Below are 23352 nucleotides of genomic sequence, written 5' to 3' on the forward strand. Positions count from 1 at the left end.
GAGTTACTGAGTATCAAGATCTTCGATTTGACTCGTAGATTCAACCTAAAACACGTGTTTCATTTACAAGGGATTTACTTTTTTTTTTTATTAATCTTCCATTTACAAAAAAATTTATAGACCGTAAACTTTTATACATAAATTGATAAATAGAGGGTGAAAGTAATAAAAATTGCCGCACTTTTTTAAAATAAATTTTATTCAAATTCATCACTTTTGAATATTGAATATTTTTTAGCGACCCCATTTGAAACGAAATCACTTCAATGCTTTTTACATCAATTTTTTTTTTAATTTGTCAGCACTAGTAACATCACTTCATTAAAAGTTATATTTTTTTTTAATTTATAAGTAAAAACATTTTTTTTTAATTTAATGGAAAAATTTTTTTTTTTTTTTTCAGTGACGAATTATTTTGAAAATATTTTCAAAATGCGGTTTTGTATGTCAGTTTAATCAACATTAAATAAATAAAATTCATATTGACATTTACTCTCGTTCTTTATTAAACATTTATTTTTCATATACAATCCTCGGATAAAAAATGAAAGCATCCTTTTTCTGGTGTAAATAAAATAAAACACACAAACTGTGGAAAAAATTTAAAAAAAAAATGTAATATTTTATTTATTTTGTTCCGTAAATAAATAATGTTAAATATGTCGTCGCTTAAGTTTTGTGTTTGTATTTTTTTTCAGTGACAAATGAAAGGAAACAAAAAATAAATCTTAGTTTTTATACGGTAGTTACGATGTGTTGAAAAAGTTTAAGAGGTAAATTTTTCTGTAGAGTGAAAAAAGTTAACTCGGAAACACTAACCACGTGATGGTCGATTTGAATAACCACTGCTACTCAGTCTTTCTTTTCTCGCTCAACTTTTATTTAGTAAACGAGGAAAAAAAGTTCGATTCCACCTTTTCTCAAGATTGTCCAATACATATTTTCTACTTTCTATTCCCGTACTGATACAACAACGCAATCGTCAAGTTTTCCACTCAACTCTACAACAAAAGTAGAAAAAAAATTTCTTTTCAAATTTTATCACTGGCAATTTCATATTTTTTTTTTATTATTATTATTATGACTCCTACTCTTTGATAGAAACTTTTATCCATAAATAAAAAATGTAGTCAGAAATCATGTAAAGATAATAATTTTTTTAGAGAGGAAGATGAGGCAAGATGGTCCCGTACTCTTAGTCAATGATCTCGCCCCCCCCCCTTCAATTTTTGTGTCATTTTTATGATTATTAGAGATCAAGAGATCAATTATTTTTTGTTTTGTAAAGAATTTGGGCTATTCAGCCGGACTAAAAAATGTAAGAGGAGAAATTTTTTAATAAACTAATAAAATCCTTAAGGAAGGCGTCTTGTCCCATCTTCGCGTATTTATTTAATTAGGCGCAATTTTAAAATGGAGCTGTAATTTATTTAATGATAATAACAAAAGTTTTAAAGCTAGTTTGTTCCGCTACCTTCTTCTTTAATCTCATTACCCGCATGACTTAATATAAAAATAATTCGTAATTGAATTTTCGAAATTCCAGCAAATTCCGTGGCTGCATAATTTGCCTAAATTTCAGAAGCAAGTGAAAGGAGAATAACTCGAAATGAGATAGAAAGATAAAGAGATAGAGATATAGAAATATAGATAAAGAGGAAGACGGAATAGGACAATTCCTTGGAAACGTAAGCAGAAAATGAAATTAATGGTAGCTGTCGTGGTTCTCCAAGTTTATTTCAAGTCCAAATATAGTTTCTAGAATACCTATATCCACAAGTGAATACAAACTGTACACCCCCCACATGGGAGTAATTATCTCACACCACAATATATGCACATCATGATTTTATGTCTCTTGAATATTCTTCTTTTGTCTTTTAACTTTCTTCTATTGTGACTGTGTTAAACTTAAAACTTCGGAATAACGTACAGTGTTAAAAAATTTTTGGACTCGGTATAGTGCAATTGACTTGGTGTACAAATTTTGCTGTGAAAATAACACCAAATATTGTGTTAAATTTAGACGGTGTGAATTAAAAATTACCACACCGTCAAGTGTGTAAATGTGTAATTTATGATAATTTTGCGTTGAGAAAACTAATGATAAAAATATTGAAATGTTCCAAATACTATTTAATATCTAAATAAAATTAACATACTTATTGATAAAATAGTTAAATATTTTCAATGATCACCGGGGGAAAAAAATTCAGATCTGACCAAATACAATAAGAGCTGATCAGATCTGCTCTCTGAATATTCACTGATTTGCAGCACTTTTCACTGACTCATTTTAAGAGAGTGACAAAGAATATCTTACGAAATCTAATTATATTCGGCCAGCTCTCGTCAAATACACTGTAAAAAATTTTTTGGACCCGGTGTAGTGTAAATGCCTCGGTGTAAAAATTTTGGGGTGAATATTACACCAAATTTGGTGTTAAATTTAGGTGGGGTGAATTAAAAATTTTTACACCACCAAACGTGTAAATGTATAATTCATGATAATTTTGCGTCAAGAAAATGAATCATAAAAATATTTAAATGCTCAAAATACTATTGAATATCTAAATAAAATTAATGTAGTTATTGATTAAGTAGTTAAAAATATTCAATGATCGTTTGTTGCTCGTTAATTAAAATTACAATGAGTAACACGGAATGGTGTAAAAAAAGTAGATCACACCGTGTTCAAATTACACAGATGGAAAATTTACACCCAGAGAATTTCACACTACACGGCCGTGTAAAGTTCTCCGGATCCATTTTTACACCGAAATTTTTTACAGGGTAAGATCTAGGCCATATCTGACGAGATCTTGTCAGATTTGATTAGATCTCATCAGATAGAGACAATTTAAAGATCTTGTAAGTTAATTGGTTGAAAATTTCGAAAGTTATCTTGAAAATCCATAAAAAAATCTTATCTTCAGTTTTTATTCTCTGATAATTTCAAAGTATAAATTTAAAAAGTTTTGCAAATGATAAAGTTGTATTTGATCAGATCTGATGTTGTATAATCAGATCTGACAAGATATGAATAAAAATATGAATAACAAAAAAAAATAATCATAAAAATATTGAAATGTTCAAAATACTATTAGTTATTGATCAAGTAATTAGAAATGTTCAATGATCATTTGTTGCTCATTAATCAAAAAAATAATAAGTAACACGAAATGGTGTGAAAAAGTAGAGTACACCATGTTAAAATGACACGGATGGATAATTTACACCGAGGATTTTTTAAACCGTTATTTCACACTACACGACCGTGTAAAGTTCTCGGGAGTCATTTTCACACCAAAAGTTTTTACAGTTTAGACATAAATCCTATAAAAAATTATTCAATCTAATTTCGCAATTGAATTCGTTTTCCAATATAAAACAAAACAATTAAAACGAGATTAAAACAAATTAAAATAATAAAAAAAAATAAATGGAGTAAATACCTCCAATCAATTACGGAAAGCAATTTTTCTCAAAACTACCAACCAATCAATAATATTGGAAAAGAGCAGTCGCCTCGATAAAGTGAACGATGAATGACGGTGTAGCATATATATATTGAAAGATAAAGTAGTAAAGTAGAAAAAATCTTGATTCGTTGAATAAAAATAAAAAGAAAAAAAATACAATAAAAAATTTGTTGATGTGAGAGACGCTAAAAATTTTTGTTTTATGATTTTTCTTTTAAAGTTTAAACTTAATTTTGCGAGAAGCCAAATTTAGGCACTGACGAGAAAAAAAAATACGACGTTTGATGAATATATATCATGCTGGTGTATCTAATAGACAATAGAAGGATAGAAACGAAATCAAAGAGATTAGTGGCCACGAACGCGCACGGCATCTAGATGCCACATAGCATCACATGAGTGTGGGAATGGGTATGGGTACGTGCGGTTTTCAATGGGTCTCGAGGGAATTGCTTTGTGTTGTTGTTAGGGGAAAAGGGGACGTCAACTGACAAACGACGCGATTCTGCAAGCGTCCGATATGCCTAATTATCGCGAACAGCTCGAGTTGCTAGCCGTAGAGAGCGGGACAATGCCGAGAATTATGCGGCTGTGGTGCCGAAACAAAGCATTGCCAATGGAATTGTCGTCGAATACGAGCGATATTCGATTCGAATAAGTTTTTGACTTTTAATAAGCCAAGCTTTAGATTAAATATCAACACATATATATGTTTTCGAACCAAAAGATGTACAATGATTTTATACGTTATTATACTGCTGCACTTATCAAGGCGCGTAAAAAATCCCTCATTATGCTATTCCACGGCTCACTATTTTTTCGAAGTTATGAAATTTTAATAATCATAATAACTATAAATAAATCCACTAAATTTATTCATTTTAACCGCAGATTCATAAGAATTCGGTCGATCGTGTAACAATTACAATTATTTGCTACGCCATGTATCTGTACAGGTTAGATTGCCGTAAGATAGACAGTGGAGTCAAAAAAAATTTATCTAAAGCTTACTAAATAAATTGGAGGCATTGAGTAAGTTTTAATTGGCATACTTCAGTTATTTTGGTCACTGTACAACTCCATAGCATGTAAGTAGATGCAGCAGGGTACGCTACTATCCGCCTCAAATTATTATCAGGCTAATGCATTGAAGATCACAACAGTGTTTTGGCTCCGCTCATACTAGTATGGGGGATGGTCCAAAGCAGGGTCCGTTAACATCAGCCATACTAATAAGCCCGTCGGCGTACTCGAGACGAAATTATCAATTTTGATAGTAGTTATGGCACTTTAAAAATTTTTCTTACTTTTAGTAGTTGATTTACTAATCAATTAATTCTGAATTAATGTTATGAGTCATAAGTTATGACCCATTGTGTAAATCGACAAACAAAATTTTTAATTGAACTACTATTTAAGAAACATAGAACCGCACATCTGCACGGTTGCTAAAAATTTTTTATTGTTATAAAACATAAAAAAAAATGTATGTTGATTTTTAGACACGGTATTAACGGTTTGAATGAATAATATATTAATATAGAGGGAGCTATTTCGCGGGCAACTGTCCACAGCTGTGCACACACACAACTGTAGATGTTTAGTGATTAAGATGGCGAGGATGATATTAGACCACTACAACTCAACTGTACAATTTTGTCGTTAGTTTTTTAATAGCTCACTTGATTGAATTAATTAATTAGTATATTAATTTTTGACTAACTTGTTTACCGTAACCTGTACTCATGAGGTATGACAAGAAATATAGTATTAAGTAGACGATGCCGGGATACTTGTATTATGGTATGAATGTTTATTTTCATGTAATAATGTTTGAACTTGTCTACAAACTGTACTATATTTTTGTTCTGTATCTTAGATTGCCTGATGAAGTGCAAATATAGTGCACGAAACGTCGCAAGAAATAATTAGATTTCCTGGTGTTTTATTTAATGATCCCATAACCTCCAATTCGCAATTCATCATCTATAAAAAAAAACTTAGTTTTTAAAATTAATTACTACTTCATTTATTTTTTTAATATAAGTAAAAAACTACATAGTAATTAGTAATTACTCAGATAAAAAGAATTATGAAAATCATGGTAATTGGATGGATTATAAAAGTTTTCATGGAAATCATAAACACGGTTAAGTAAATAACAAAAAATTTTAATGGGAATTCGTGAAATCTAATTTTAGCTCACATCTTTATTACAATTTTCAAGTTTTATTTTTTTCATGTAATCTTTCGGTACCGTGGGGTAATACAAAAATGTATAGAGTTTTCTTATATTTAATAATTATTAAAAAACTTCAGAGTTAAAGTGTTTTCAATATTTTATTTAACGTTCAATTATTTTCCTATTAATATACTCATTTTGTAAATAAGATTCATAATTGATAACTTTGCAAAGTATAAAGAATACTTCAATTAATTAATTTTATTCATATTCCGACCATGTATATATTTTTCATATATAACATTTGAAAAGTGATAAACATATATTTAAGAAAATTATTTATAATGCTACAATTAATTAACAGAAATAATTACTATTAGTTTACAAGGAAATATGATAAATCATACGGTAAAAATATTTTGACCTAAAAACGAAGCAGAGAGTGTCATAAGTGCTTTGATACTTGAAAAAATTAACCGAGCTTACTACATGACAACGATAACGAGGTCGTTATATGAATCTCAGAGACGACTCTTACGCTTTTAATATGCGCAATAATAATGTCATTCATGTATAAAAAAATTTTAATTATCTAGCATTTTCTTTCGTCACGTTAATTAATTTAATCAATGGCATTCACTTATGGCTGACGACATATAGAGTATTTCTCCTAGCCTACGATTATATCGAAGCCATTCCAGTTATTTTCATCCCTACTGGTGTCACCGTCGAAAGCATAAATGGAATTTAATATTACCTCGCCCTTTTATTCACTACAAATTCTTTATCTAATTATATTTCATTTAATTATTTACCTCATTACTCATAAAATGATTCTGATTAATTAACTATTAAGTTTCAATTTTAAAAAAATTGAATTAATTACAAAAGCAAATTTTGTTTCATGAGTTATATTTCAAATATATCTCATAACAAAAATTAACCCTGAAATGTGTCACATAATTTATATATATGTTTATATATATATATATATATATATATATATATATATATATATATATATATATATATATACGTATGTATATAATAAATATCTACGACCATTCATGCACATGCATACACATGATGTTTCACATTTCGGATGACTTACACATTTCAAGCTATGTATTATATATATATATATATATATATATGATACACGTGTACAGACATCCCATCTCGACACGAATGATATGTTGCCAGTGGGTCAAGTTATTTAATCCCGTAAACATAAACTAAGCGAGGGACGCGATGGGAATTTATGCCTGCTACCGTGTGCCAGGGGGATGCCAAGCGTCCTAGTAAATATTCGTTGTAAGCAACAGAGAAATAGACTACGAGAGTAAAAGAGAGAAAAAGAAAAAAGAGAGAGAGAGAGAGAGAAGGAGAAAAATAAGTTTGAGAACCGATACCGATCCCAACAGTAGAGTAACGTAAGCTTGAAGGCAGCTAGATCTCCATTCATCGAGGATCTAAAATACCCTCGGGCACTTTAATTTGAAATATTCAAAGCTCGAACCCGAGTAGACTGTTCGTCTTAATCGATAGCCCAAACAAGCATGAGAACTTGGAAATGCTACCTCAAAACATTTTAGCTGGCTGTTTTGCCTCAGGAAACATTGCGGGAGAACTTTAAGGTAGTAGATACTGGAGATGAGGCTTTCAGAGTGATGTTCGATCAACCGGAATACTCTCGGAGAAAGCTTTCGGTGGTCACGTATACATAACTATCTATACTCTTGACCTAGAGCTCTCATGAGTCTTGTTTCACAATCGCAAATGGAGTTTGTCAACTGTAATCTCTTCTACTTGGCAGCAATCATGCAAAAATCAATCGTACATATTCATCAAATATAACTTACTCATCATATAACATATTCGCTAATACTAATTGCAAAATTTCACCATTTTGTTGCGACATTTTAAGCTGACACATGCATAGTGATCAAAATTTTTTTCAACAATTATTGTGTGATATAATTTTAAAACTTCTTTGTATTTTCAGTTAACCCCAACAAAATTTCATAACTTTCCGAATAATTGGCATAACTATTAATTCAAGTCCAACATTGGGCTTACACTCTAATGAACATCACGCAAGTAAATAGTGAAGTGAATATGCATTGTACGTCGTTAAATTATTCGGTAACTATACTCAGAAGTGGCTGGATTAATTATAACTTGTATCTAAAATTGACATTATTTTTAATTCTTGCAAGCTTAAATAGGTTTTACTTCCGAATGAGTCCCCCCACTGATTAGTCTAGGCAAGCCACAAATTTCGTCTCTCAACTCACATAACTCAAGACAATACATGTAATATACCGGTAGGACTTTTGAGACAATAATTGGTTGTAATCCGTGCACACAAATAGCGCTCGTTGCGATCGTGTATTCGTTGATTTATCATCCATTAATGACTTGATTCGCGGGCGATTCCAACCCGTCTGACTGTCTTAAAATTCTAAGGGATACTAGCCCGTACACAATACTATCACTAGCTATAGTGATATTCACTTGGTGATGACGGTAGAGGGCAATCTTTAAATAGTTGCCGTCCTAGATCCAAGTGGGATAATGTAGAAGAAACCCTTTTAGGGTAATGGTTATGCTGCAGCTCACCACTTATCTGCAGCCTGTAGACCAATACAGGGAATTGGTACCATGGGGGCCCCATTCCAAGCCCCATTTCGGCCAGAGTCTCGTTATTTCCTGAGATGGAAGGAGTGGGGGGCCAGAGTGAGGTAGGACTCGTGGTGGCTGCGATTAGATACCACAGGCAATGGGGATTTTTGATTATACCCCCGGTTAATGTCCACTCTTAATCGTCTTTTCGGCTAGGAGTGTCGTCTGAGTGGAAGATGGGAGGTTTCGAAGTGCGAGTATGCCCAAAAAGGTGAGGTAACGGCCTCCCGTCAAACGGAGGTGGGCTTAACAGCCCCGTTACATTAATTAATTAATGACTTGATTAAAATTAAATTACTAATAATTTATACTATTTAAAACCGTATGAGGGACGGTGACGTGTAGGTCCAACCCATTTATAATTTTATGGTAACTTCAGTGTTAGGCATGAGGCAGGGTGTGATGGGGGTGCCTCACTGACGATTCCACCATCACATCCGGGATGAAACCTAATATTGTTCGGTGTTAAATGAAATAATTTTGTTAAAGATTGTTAGTTGGAAGATTGACGGTTTTATTACACTTAAATTCGCGCGGTTATCTACTAATTAATCAACCAATTAATTAATTCATAATTAATTGTGTATACACGTTTTGGGTTACATTGAATACTAACATCAAAATGGTGGGTTATACGGCTTCGGCGGTAAAGATCATGGTCGTACATCTTGTTCACACTTAAAAACACGGTTTTTGTGAAATTCTTGAGTGATTTGGAGGAGAAGGGGCCTAATTGGATGTAAAACCCTTAAATGTTGTCATGTACTACATTATAGATGTATCAAGGAGAAGGGCGAGAAAAATCAGAGCGCTAAATGAATAATGAATTTTCTTGCGTTTAAATATGCAGAGTTTTCTTTCGTTGACTCCACTAAAATAGACCACAATCGTGTAGTTTGCGCATACGTTTACTATGGGACACTTGTAAATTTTGTACCAGTTTTCTTATAGTCCGGTGTTACTATGCACCCATAGTAAAATTGGTTAGGAATTTTTCACTGTGTACTAACGAAGTAATTGAACGAAATTTCTAGTTACGAAGAAAAAAAAAATTTTAAGGTAAAGACCTATTACTCTATCAGGGAACTAGTACTCGATCACTCCAGGTATTTCTATATATCTATACTTAGTAAAATTTAGTAAATATAGATATACAAATACATGAGTGATTGGGTATTGGGTTTCTTACCTAACATACAAAATTTCCCGGAAAATAATTTAGAAATTTAAATAAAAAAATTTGTTTTTTTCCATTTTTTGTTAACAAAATTTGAAACACTCAAAATTATGAAAAATGATACAACGTGTCATAAGTGACAGTTAAGAACAATTTATGACTAAAAAATATTTTTTACCAAATTTATGGGGTGATCCGCTTTGCCCACCTAATTCCGTCCTGCCTGCCCTTGTTCTATTACATTATGATCTTAAAAAATGAATACTATTTAACTATTTGAATAATTTTCAACAAATTCCAAATTAAAATAATCATTTGAATAAAATAATAAAAATATCCCACTTGAAAAAACGTCATTAACTTCAATATAGTTTTCATTACCTAGTTTAGTTCACCTCATATCAATAAAACAAATGATTGATTTAAATTCACAAGTTATTCCTGTGAAAAAACCACATTGTTTTAATCACAAAAACATATTATTGACTCAACAATAATTGATGTGGGTTAAAAATAATGTTTTTTTTTCATGCATGTTCTACTATTTAAACAAATACGTCAATAAATTTGTTTACAATGGTACATTGAATCAAATCGAATAATAATACTCATCGGCTTGGTATATTTAGATTGTCATGTATAACAAACTTTTGTTCTATACTATCCCCAACAGCTATATTGCAATTACGTGTAATTTATTGGAGAACAGTTAGGATCGTTTTGGTACAAAGACTTTATCAAACTTATTTAAAGTTGTAACCACGAGAATAATATGCGCTTGTTTCAATGAGAATTAATTTTCTTGAAGTTTCTCTATCTCAAATATTACACTACAAGTACTTGTATTAAAGTATGTGCACGTATAGTTGTGTGTATCTTCGTTAAATGATGATCAAAGTGAAGCATTCATTGTTGAACGCTAATTGCTAAATGAAATAACTTTCAACTAGCGATCAAATTGATGTTTTGCACAACTCTATTGCGAAGCATCGAGGTGTGTTCTGCTAACGCTTACTTGGTCCCAGCTGATTCACTCACTTATAAATCATACATATTTAAATATTCTTAACTAGAACGAAATTCGGACCATTTGAAAGATAATTTATTACTGAATAAAATGCACATAATTTTAGGTCGCTTTTTTTAAAAATAATAATTAACGTAGTGTCTAAAGATACAGAAAAAAACCTGTGTTCGGAATAGCCTACCGTGTGGCACGTTATTGTGCCACGCGCTTATCCCTTATTCTATCCCACCTATTTCTGTACACTTACCCACATTGAATAATAAAAAAAAAAGAAAATATAAAAAAAACCTGTGATGTCCGTCAGTTTGTACGGATGTTGGTAAACACAATAACTTAAAATATACACAGCCGATTGATCTATTTTATTTTGTATTGCACTTGAATTCTTAAATAGAAGAACCCTTTTGAAAATCATTATCCCAATCTTTTTGGTTTAATTATAATTGATAAAAATTTAAAACTGGAAATTCATAAAAAAATTTAGCTGCCATTTTTTTTTTTTTATCGTTTTTATTATTTTATGGTTATAATCACTTTTTTGCATACAGGAGCACCATCTGTTGATCATTTTTGGAATTAAGGAGTGAGTTGTACACGTTTGGATTTTCCAACTTTTTTATTATTTACACGGCGAGAAATTTATGGTAACAATTACAATATGTTGTGCGAATGGTTCCCATAAAGCATGGTGACCGGTTTTTTTGAAATGTTGATTATAGGGATGGCATCCATACATATTATAGTAATTATTCTCATCTTTATGGGTTTCATTCCTATATGATATCGGAGTAGTTTCTATGAAATTCTGGTAAAAGTTTCTATGTCACAACACGGAAAGGAAATTATGGGAACTTTTGCTATGCATTATGGGAATAGCTTCCATAATGGTATATGAATTGAACCCATACTATTATAGGGATGGTTCCCATATCATTATGGGAATCATTCCCATAATGGTTTGGGAATCGTTCCCATACTATTAGTGGAACTATTTCCATAATATTATGGGAATCATTTCCATAATATCATAAAAAAAATTTTTTGCAAAATAGTGTAAAAATTTCCTTCATGATATGGAAAGATTCAAATGAAGCTTCTTCGACGCTAAATTTGTAAAAAAAAAATGTTGTTAAAAATTTTAATGTTTTTGCCAAATACGAATTTTTTTTTCAATGTTTGAATTTTTTTTTTATATTTAATAATATTTCAATAGTATAGGAACTATTCCTATAATTGATGGGAATGATTCCTATAAAATATAGGGTTCATTCCTATATATTGTGGGAATCATTCCCATATTATTGTAGGAACCATTTCTATAATTATAGGAACCATTCCCATAATTATAAGAACTGTTCCTATAGTTATGGGAAACATTCATATAATTACAGGAACTGCTCCCATAATTTATGGTCATAATTTCAATGTTGATATAGGAAAAAATTTTATAGAATCATGGGAACCGTTTCCATAATTTTCTTTCCATTTATGGTAATTGTTTCTGTAATATTATGGCAACCATTACCATAGTGTTATAATTATTATTACCATGATGTGTGCTAACCATTATCAAAATATATAGTGTTGATTCTCACATGCACTTAGGAACCGTTACAATGTGCTTATAGGATTTGTTCCTATTTGCTTACTGGAACTATTTATTCGAGTATGGTAATCATTACAATAATTCTATTACCATGCGATATGGGGACTATTACCATAATGATGGGAATAGTTCCCACAGTTATAGAAACTTTTTTCATAAGTACGGGACTATATACCATAATCCCAAGTAATTATTACCATAACGGTAGGGTATGATATTCCATAAACGGACTAGGAATGGTTACTATAAATTTCTCTCCGTGTACATTCCATGATTTGAATTTATTTACTTACGAGTTGAAACAAATATTTCGCTCACTAGTTTGAATAACTTGTATAGATATATATATCTCAGCGATTTAATATTTAATGAAAAAAGTGATTTGACTGATATTGCTGTACGTGTCAAAGGTAGTACCTGGAGTGGAGCTTTTTTTACCAATGATACGAGTTAGGTACGAAAAGTGGCTTAGAAGTTTCGAAGTGGCTGGAAAAAGGCTGTACGTTGTTGAGAGTAGAGAAGTTGACGTAGTAGAGAGTACAAAATTCTGTTCTCCACCCTTGGTTCGTATAAGAGAGCGCGCACTTGATCCAGGGAAGCTCTCTGGCAGCCGGCTCGCGAAAGAAGAAAAAAAAAGTTATTTACTCCCATGAGATATCTCGAGAGAGTAAAACGAAGAAAGATCTCGCCATGCTTACATTTCTTTCTCTCTTTTTTTTCTACTATACCTGTCATTTTCTCTCTCTCTCTCTCTCTCTCTCTCTCTCTCTCTCTCTCTCTCTCTCTCTCTCTCTCTCTCTCTCTCTCTCACTCACTAACTCACATGCTCACTCAGTCTTCTCCTTTTTTCCGTATACTTGTGCCACTAGTCTTTCGAGCCGCCAACGCCTTCGTTCTTGGTAAATATTTGCCATAAGATTGGGAGGGGGACCAAAAACGGGTGAAAGTTGCTCTGGACAAATAGAGAACGAAATATACGGTACGTGCAGAGAAAATAAATGGATAGTATGACGAGGAGTAAAGAAAAAAGTGGATGATGGCATGTCGACGAGTGAAGATTCAAGTCATGCGACGAAAGATGCGTTGGCATTTTTCTGGCAACTTTTCTTCGTTTCTTCCGAGTCAATTGTGATTGAATCCATTTTAGAATCAATATATAGATATATATATTCATTTATATAACTTTATTTTATTCTGTTACTTTATTATATTAAAAATTTCTTTCAAGTTTATTATAAGAAAACCAGCGCAAAATGAGGCACTGGAGCAAAATGAGACCCTATTTTTTACAAAAAAAATTTTTTTACCAAAAATTTTTAAGTGATCACACAGTCCAGGCTAATCACCTTATCTCATTCTTTTCTATAAATCGTAAATAAATTTTTTAAAACGTAGAACAACTTTTTTTTCTATTTAAAAATGCTATTTCATCCCGAGTCGAAATTTCAGGTCTGTTTTAATCGTATTTTTTGGCAAGTCAGTTTCAGAAAATTATTACGATTAAAACAGACCTGCTGCTCTTGGTTGCTCTAAAGGCGCAGGCCTGTTTTCATCGTAATCATAGGAGTTTTGTCCCATTCTGACACAGTTACGATCAAACAAGGCTCCAAATAATAATAATGTAAAATATAATAATAATAGTAATATTACATTTAAAAATACCTAGCAACTCGGGTTCGAATCCCACTGTGGTCATATATTTTTTTTTTTATAATTTTTCATTTAAATAGCATAACATTATTCATAATTGCTAATAATAATTATTAGTTGTATTATGTATTGATCATAATTATATAATGCTTCATTAAAATTAATATTGATAAATACATAATATGAAAAACAACTATCGTGTTATTTGCGATTCAAAATCAGGATTAAGAAGCAAAATTTTTATTTTTTTTTTTACTTTGGATCGTAGTTGGAGATAGAATGTTATAGCTTCAAGGTCAGAAGAGGTGACTTTTATTCACTTTATAGAGATATAATCACACTACACACTTAGATATTACACATACGCTTAACTTATTAAATATAAATTATTAAATATTTTCGCCCTACCCGAGATCCGAACCTACAACCTAACGCTCGCAAGACTATCGCTTTACCCCCTACGCTACGGCCGATATATTTGGGCCTTGTCTGAGGTGGGTTATAAGTTAGTCGTAAAATAATAATAAGTCATAATAATAATAATAAAGAATGAGTTAAAAAATAATAATAATCGTACATCTTTTGATAGCCTTTACGATTAAAACGATACTGCTCAGGTCTGGTTTAATCGTATTTATTTTCCGAAACCGTCATCTACGCTCAAAACAGGTCTCGTTTTAGGCGGTAAATGAGACTTCAATGAGTTTGGAAGCTTTTACGATTAAAACAGACCTGAGATTTCGACTCGGGATATTACCTCGATCTCCGAGATATATATATATATATATATATATATATATATATATATATATATATATATATATATATAAATATGTTATCGAAAAATAAAAAGTCCGCGAATGATGAAAAAGATTAGATAAAAAGTAAATAAAAGTAGCTTCGATTATGACATTTCATCAAGTGGACGACCTTTGTTTCCTTTTTAAAAGCAAGAGAGTCGTTTTCATTTCTTTTACAATCGGTAGTCGGTAACGAGTGGCCATTAATTTTCATGAAAAGAAGAAATCTTCACCTAACCAGCAGTAAAGCTATTGTTCTCATTTCATTCACTATTGTCCATTGTTACCACTCTCGTCTGTCGATTCAACTTGACGCCGCTGTTCACTACTTCTTCTTCTTCTTCTTCTTCCTCTGAAATTCTTCATCTTATTCATTGTAAATAAAAGTAGAGCGTCTACGAGACTCAACATTGGACACCGGATTATTGAGGGTTGCTTGACCTCCAGACACCTACAAAAAAAAAAAAAAAAAACAAATAAAGTTGTATAAAACATTCACAGAATGAAAAACGGATATCCAATTGTAATTTTGTTGAAAATCTCTTGAGTTTTCATCTTCTATATACATTCTTTTTTTATTATTTTTGTCTTACTTGGATTCGTTGATTTTCTGCGACAGTCTCTAACGAGTGCTCTGTAACACCCACTTGCTCACCCACAATCTCACTACTCTCTATTCCCACCGCCCCAATGACCATAAAGATTCTTCAAGAAAGAAATCTATGAAGATGTCACTTTACCTGATTTCTTTCTTCTATTTTCATTCTCACGACAATCAGACGACTGCTTCTTCTTTCTCTTCTTCTTCTTTTTTCCTTTTTTTATGCACAAACTCTCGCAATGAGTATCAATATTACGAAACAAAAACTAAACGGCCACAAAAAAGTTGTAAGTTGATAATTTGTATGACACTAGAAAATAAGTATAATAATGACAATAGTCATAACAGTAATAGTTGAAAGATAAGAAAATATATAAAAGTCTGTTAGCAATAATAACAAAGACAAGCTGTCGTTTACTTAGTTCTTAGCCTTAGGTATCTAAGAATGAGTATAAAATAAAAAACAGAAGAGCATAGCGCGCAATGAAAACGATCAGCATCAGTAAAAATGGTCGTCATGGGGTCAAACATTCACATTTTCCTTCGTTTATGGAATATATACAATGACATGCGCTAGGCAATGTGAAAAACACAAGATATTCTCGGGGTTGTGAGATTGTGCGCGCGTTCATACGGTCTCGACCTTAAACTCTGGTTTTACGACAATGCAAATTTTTACGTTCTTCTCATTTTATGCCTGTCGGATGGAGGAAGCGTGTATGTAGATATAAAAAAAAAAGACGGGAAAAAAGATGAGATTTTAAAATAAAAAATCCGGAAGATGAAAGAAAATGTTTTAAAGTGGGATAATGCGTGCAAAATATAGTAAAAACGATGCAACGAGTGTCTCATGAGACAGGGAACATTTTCTTAGCATCTATCCACATCAGAACGCTGAGTCGTGATTTTTAAAGAAAAATATTTTACATTCAAGTCACGTGAATTGTTTTTTTATACATATTATCTGAGCATTTTCGTTACGCTTTACTCACTCGATGACAGATTTTATGAAACACTTGAGACAAAAAATTTATTGCACTTTATGTCCAAAAAATAAAACTCATAGAGCATTTTATATAAAAAAAAAATGTTGAGACAAATAGCTAGATAATTCAAATTTCCACTTGTGAAACAATCAGGCAATTTCAATGAACAATGCTCTGTACATAATTTTTGGTGTGAAAATGGTCCCCGAGTACTTTACACGGTGTGAATTAACGGTGTGAAACTTTTCGGTGTGAAAAACTGCGGAGTGTACACAGTTAAAAATTTTGTGTATTTGTGTTAAAAAATTATTTGGTTATATTTTTTGTGATGATTTTTGACACAGAAATCTGTTAATTCAACACAAACCGTTTGTGTTATTTTACTTTAACAGATTTTTTATGTTAGATGATTGGAAAATCTAGAATGTAACACATTTCTTGTGTTATTCGAAAATTAACACAAAATTTGTGTTGCTTGACTTAACGTTTCCGCGCGTTTCTTCATTACTATAACCTAGCAAAGCATTGTAGCAGCATTGTCTGCAGCGAAATTTGGATTATAATTTATTTACAATTAAATATATAGGGGAGGGTGGGGCAGAGCGGCCCCCATGGGGCATAGCGGCCCTCCTGAAATTTTGACCAAAAAAAAAATTTTTTTTTTTTCGACTAATTACTATAAATCCGATATGTTTGCCCATTTTTACCCCTACGCATGACATTTGGGGCAAAATGGACAAGCCCAAAATTTTGAAAAAGTGATTTTTTCATATTACTATCGTCAAATTTAAAAAAAATTGTTATAATTCCACATTTCTAGCCCTACGCATAACACCTGGGGCAAAATGGACCAGCCGAAACTTCCGAAAAAATTATTTTTTCATATTTTTCGGCTGTTTCTCTATGTAAGAGGCAAATTTGGTCACTAAAAATTTATAAAAATTAAATTTTTTTTTTTAGTTGATAAATTTTTGAAAAAAAGTAAAATTATAGAATTAATTTTTTTTTTTTATTAAATAACAATTAGTAATTAAGGTAATCGAAAGTGAACGATTTTTTACGCTTTAAAAAATTTTTTTCGAGTAATATAAAACCAAAAATAGTTGTCAAGAGAAAGAAATACATTCTTAATGATGAAAACAATTTAAAAAAAAAAAAAACGAAAAAATAATTTTTTTATCACTTTTTGGAGGGGGGCCGCTCTGCCCCACAAAAAAAAAAAAATTTTTTTCAGAATTTTGGCAAAATGTCCATAAATTTGTTCGAAATAGGACAAAAGTAAAGTGATCTTATGGTTGAAAGCCACAAAAAATAATAATTGGCTTAGGGGGGCCGCTCTGCCCCACCCTCCCCTACATTTTACAATTAATTTTAGATAACTTTTCATACCTTTTTGATCTGGTTCAATTGTTCGCTAAATTGACATAAGTTCTACTAAGGGTAGATCAGTATACTTGAGTTGGTTAAGTTATGTGCTTATGTTTATTAGTTGATTTTAACACGAAAAATGTGTTAAATTTACACAAATGTTCTGTTAAATGTACACAAATTTTCTGTCAAAAGAACAGATTTTATGTGTTGAATTTTATTTAACATAAAATTTGTGTTAAAAGTCAACACAAACGCAATGTGTTGAATTAACACAAAAATTTGTGTAGATCATTTGCAACAGACGATTTGTGTTAAATCTAACACAAAATTTCTAACGGTGTACTTTTAACACAGTGTGATTGTTATTTTTAACACCGTTCGGTTTTATTAACTCATAGATTGTCCGATCATATGACCTGCAGTTGAAAATGAGCCAGAAACTGTTTTTTAAATTACATTGTAAAAAATTTTGAATCTACAGTGTGGTGTGAATGATCTGGTGTTAACATTTTTAACACTGATAGTGTAAAAGTTACACGATGCACGGTGTTAAATTTTGGACCGTGTGAATTAAAACGTTCACACCACCAAACCCAATGGTGTAAATGAACAAGTTCTTTAATTAAAGCTCTCGTTTACTTCGACATGAAGTATTTAATTTTTATTTTAAAATAATCTACATCGATAATAATAATGATATATACTTGTACTGTAACCTATGTACTATTTGATAATTTATAACTACAGATATTTCACACCGAGCAGACCATGTCGAATCATCGGGAATCATTTTCACACCAAAAATTTTTTACAGTGTGAAATCAATCAATTTAACTGTAACTTCAAAAATTATCAGCTGAATTTATCAATCAACTATAGTCACTATAAAAATGTTCAAAATTCACGAATAAAGTGACTCGAGGTATCTGATGGCTTTCAAATAATCAGATCGATTTATAACGCAAAAAAATACTCAAGTCCTACCCGCATTGATTTGCATTTAAAATAATTAAACAATTAAGAAAATCCGATCATAAGCTGCTTCACCTAATATTTAAATTGAATGTAAACTCAGTTCTCATTTACTGAGTACTGTCCAAACAATCTTAGCTTGTTGTTACTCAAGCAATGACTATCGATTGATTTCTTTATAGTTAATGAATGCAGATTTAATATTATTTATTAGATATAAAGAAAAATAGATTTATTTCTGAGCTAGCGGCCAAATAGCGGCATGGCGTTCATTATATACGAGTAAAGTCGTCGATTTAATATTTCAGACCACGTTGCCAAGTTTACTCGGTCTCTATTCAGTTGACAACAAACATAGCTTTATTATATTATAACAAATGGCTATGTTGCATCACTGATAATCCGGGTAGCCACGGAATGAAAATGGTCGGACAATTCACCGCAAGTAACGAAAGCTTAAGAGATATCATGGAACGAATTGATCGATTTGAGAGAACTTTAGTAGGAATAAGAGAGATTCGTTAAAACTCTCACAGTTAGAATATAATATCGATTGAGCTGGTTGTTGAAAAATTTTTATTAAGTAATTAAATTTTGTCGTAATTAAATTTATAAAAATTTAGCTACCTCCTTATTAACTATAATCAAATAAATTTTTTCCTCGAATATAATGAGTCATTATAATTTCAGTAAAAAGCAACTATTTTCAAGTTTAATGAGCTTAAAAACATCAAAGTCTAAAAATGATATCATTGAACATAAGTTTCTTTGACTAAAGAATGCAAAGACAGCAGGAAGGATACTGAGTTAAAATATAGTAGATGTAAATAAATAAGTTGATTTAAGTTTTAAAAATATGAATATTCAAATAAAAGTCGCGTATTTTTAACAATTTTAGACATCAATATTTAATAATCTAGCATTTTCTTGAAATATATTTATTTTGTTTATACGCTGTATAAAGAGCGATGTTAAAATTGATGCTACTCAGCAGTGTTACCCCACCCGTCATAAAAAGGTGTAGATCCGGAGTAAATTAACTCCGATCTGAGTACCAGGGTGTGGCTTTAAATGTTTTAGGATTCACAAAACAAAAAAAAATAATAATAATAATGTTTCATTAAAATTACTCGTTGAAAAAAAAAGTGGTAACGATCAAAATTGGCACATGCGCCGTTTTTCCCACAAACAGAGGCAAAAATTTTAACTTTCAGGTGCAGATCTAGTAAAAATCGTATACACACCCCGGAGGAAGGTAGGAAGTCCCGATCCGCGTGTTTGTCACCCTCACCTTCAGTTCGGGTAGGCAATTAAACACGCGGCTTGGAATAGACTACTTTCATCCCTAGGTGTGTAATATACTAGTATCAAAGATGATAATCATCACTATCTCAGATGGTAAAATTTACAATTTTTTTTTAAATATGAGAAATATAACTATCTAGATGGTAACTATTACACTGTAAAAAGAGCGGTGTTAAAAATCGATTCATTTTAACTCCGCTTGGTGTTAAAATAAAATTACACCGGTGTACGAGGCGTAATTCGGCAGTGTTAAAATACCGGTGTAAAAGCAGGGTATACTGCGTCCGCTCCAAGTATTAGCTTTGGGTAGCTTATAAAACGCAAAAAATATCTTGACACACACACATTCCCAAAGTAAAATATTTGAACATCGGAAAATTTCTTTTAACACCGATATAGAATATTTACACCGTCGGCGGCGTTATTTTCACACCGCTCTCGGAGTTAATATTTAACACCGCCAATTTTGAAACCTACACCGCTTGGACATCACGGTGATTTTTTACAGTGTACTATCGGCAATAACAAATATTACTATACAAGAAGCTGTCATTTTCATTAAACTAAACAAATTGCATAAATTTTCGATCACTTGTCGAAGTAATTATTTAGGAACAATATTATAATTATTTTGTACACCGAGAAAAAAAACTTTTTTCAAGTATTTGTATGCTTAATTCCCACCGAGTAAATGTTTGTTTAATCATAGTAAATATATACTCCAACCGATCAATATTTTCTTGATTCTCAGTGTAAAGATGATAAGTTAATCATTGGTAATTCAAATATTTTTCCTAATGATTTATTTGCAAAAAAATTTGGAATGATAAAAATCTGCTTTCAATATTTCAATACATTTTACACAATAACATTAACTTTTTTTTAACACCGCTTAGCCTCGAAAAAAAAATTTAACATTGTATGCATAATAATTCAAACGTACAAAGAAACATCAAATAAACTTTTTCCAATGTACAAGACCAATTAATTGCCCTGTTCTTTTTACTCAAGTGATCAACGATTTATTTCTTATATCTTGTATTTAATTGTAGAACATCTAATTGTGGCTTTATTTACAATTTAAGAGAAAAAGTGAGGAACCCAAAGTAGAATGAGGAGAAAAGAGTAAAAGCGATAGGATTGTGATAAAAACGATATCTAAGTCCCAATGGAGAGCTTAAGAGGAAATTGTTCAAACTGCAAATTGCTATCGATATCGTTTAGTTTTTTTCCTTTTCTTAAACTCTCGCGACGCGAAAAAAGTTTATTGCACTGTCTCTCGTTTTGCTTTAAGATTTTATCGGTACACTAAAAGCAATTATATATATAAACCTCTACAGTGATCTTTTAAATGACATTGCGCAGTTTTGAAATAGCAAAGCTGATTATCTAAATTATTTTATGTAATTGATCATTATTTATTATATTTATTTCCTTTAAATCTATTGATAAATGTATTTTATTTATCTATACATATTTTCTTTGTGGCAGGTCTTTCTTTGGGTGGCGGTTTAATAGTTTTGGCATCAGCACTTTCAGATGCTTCCTTTGAATCCCCTACAAGATACAGCCTTTCATCTACATCAGGTTCAACGGAAGATAATGGACTTCCAAAGTATCAATATGGCTGGTGTTTACAACTTTCAGGGCTTGCTTTAATACTAGCCGAAATTGCAGCACTATTGACTGTCTCTGGATACATGGCACGGTTCCCTACCGTAGAGGAAATGGTAGGAGAAAAATTTTTTAATTCAACTTCGATCCGATAATTGATTATGTTTGATAAAGCTTAATAATAGCAATAATTAATAATTGATTATTGAAACTTTATTAATTGGTTTAGGTCCAAGTTATGGTCCCTGGAGCTGCAAGGAAGTTAAGAGAACAACGTGGATTATCTTCAGAATACCTCGTAAGAGCTCATCAAAAATCTCCTGGAGTACCGCAAGCACGGAATTTCGATCCTCCAACAAAAGGTAATATCGAATATTCAACCTACCCCAATATCTTCAGTTCAGTCACTATATATATCAGTGCAATAAAGCACACAATCTTCCTCGAGTCGATGATATATAAAGCTATACATTGTTATAACTTGGAATATTAAAATCAATATTGCTTATTTTTCGCTTACATTTGCAATAAATTATTATTGCTGAAATCATAGAAACTCTAGGTATTGAAGTGAACTTGGGATTAATAAGACAACTGTTTTTTAAGATGTTATTTTAGGACCCCAACGATTAACAGAAGAAGGTACGTCGCTTCTTTGTAAATCAGCGCCTGATATTTGTGCATCTAATCCTCAAGCAATAAGTTACGTCGATAAAGCAGACTTATCACACATGTTACCAGCGTACCCGGACAGTCAGACTCTTGTGGATCCACGTTTTACTTTTGTCGATAAAGCAGATCCTGGTATTGTAGACTCACGACTCAGTGGGTTTGCCGATAAAGAAGGACTCATGGATTCACGGATTTTACCAGACTCGAGGCAGAATATGATCGCTTTTAACGACAGTAAAGAACATGTCATCAGTCAAGAAACTAGGTACGTATTTCAATCACTTACCCTAATAGCTAAGCTAGCGATAACTTTCTACAGCAACTTGTCACCAAATTGGCCGCAAAAATTGGCATTTCTATAAGTTGATGACAACCTGTGACAAAAGTTGGCATTCCATTAATTGACGGAAAGTTGTTTTCAATTTTCTCAAAAGGTTGGTGACAGGTTTCGGCAGTACATTGTCGTTTACTTTTTGGGAGAGTTGGTAACAACTTGTTGTCAACAGTTATAAAAGCTGAATGTTGTAGACAACCTGTCATCAAATTGGTCGCAACTAATGAACATCAACTTTCTGAGGAAGTTAAAAGCAAAAGTTGACGTTCCATAAGTTGACGGAAAGATGCTTTTGATTTTCCCAGAAAGTTGGCAACATATTGCGGCAATAGATTTTCGTCAACTTTTCGAGAAAGTTGATGACAACTCGAAGGCAACTTGATCGCAATTAATTGACACTAACTTTCTGACCAGGAAGTCTAGCTATCAGGGTGTAAAATTTACTACTGTTGGGTAGATTTTATAGAAATCTAACTAGTGTATTCGTGTTTTTTCTCCATAATCAAACGGTATTTAAAGACGGAAGAGTAATTATTCGTTCAGGTGAATTCTATATAATTTTTACCGTGTAGTGTTACGGGCAAAATATTTCAGTACAATTCGCCTAAATTAGTTGAGTAAGTTTCAAAAATGTCTTCGGTTCAAAAAATTGTAAATAGGGGAGACCGAGCATGGTTATCTCTCCCCAGCTTAAAAAATCCGATAGATTAGATTCTTATAGCTGTCTGTATAAGGCCCTATTCTTAACTATAGCACTACTCATAGAACTCATTCATTCTTATAAAATCTCTATGTAAATTTATGAGAATCTGTTGGATCCTATGAGAGTTTCTAAACAGGGTACGCTTGGTTGTCACAGCGGTCATAACAGACAACTTACCGAACGAA

General features: G+C 31.7%; 1 protein-coding gene across 2 annotated transcripts in view; it reads left to right on the forward strand.

Moving 5' to 3' along the window:
* Nucleotides 1-23352, forward strand: part of LOC130664000 (uncharacterized) — a 213504-nt gene that overhangs the window by 186725 nt on the left and 3427 nt on the right. For both annotated transcript variants that reach the window (XM_057463622.1, XM_057463621.1), the window contains exons 5-7: nucleotides 21336-21574; nucleotides 21688-21820; nucleotides 22065-22395. In XM_057463622.1, the coding sequence (XP_057319605.1) occupies nucleotides 21336-21574; nucleotides 21688-21820; nucleotides 22065-22395 (703 nt within the window). The remainder of the gene's footprint in view (nucleotides 1-21335; nucleotides 21575-21687; nucleotides 21821-22064; nucleotides 22396-23352) is intronic.

This window comes from Microplitis mediator, chromosome 2 (genome assembly GCF_029852145.1).
Source record: "Microplitis mediator isolate UGA2020A chromosome 2, iyMicMedi2.1, whole genome shotgun sequence".
Classification (NCBI taxonomy): Eukaryota; Metazoa; Arthropoda; class Insecta; order Hymenoptera; family Braconidae; genus Microplitis; species Microplitis mediator.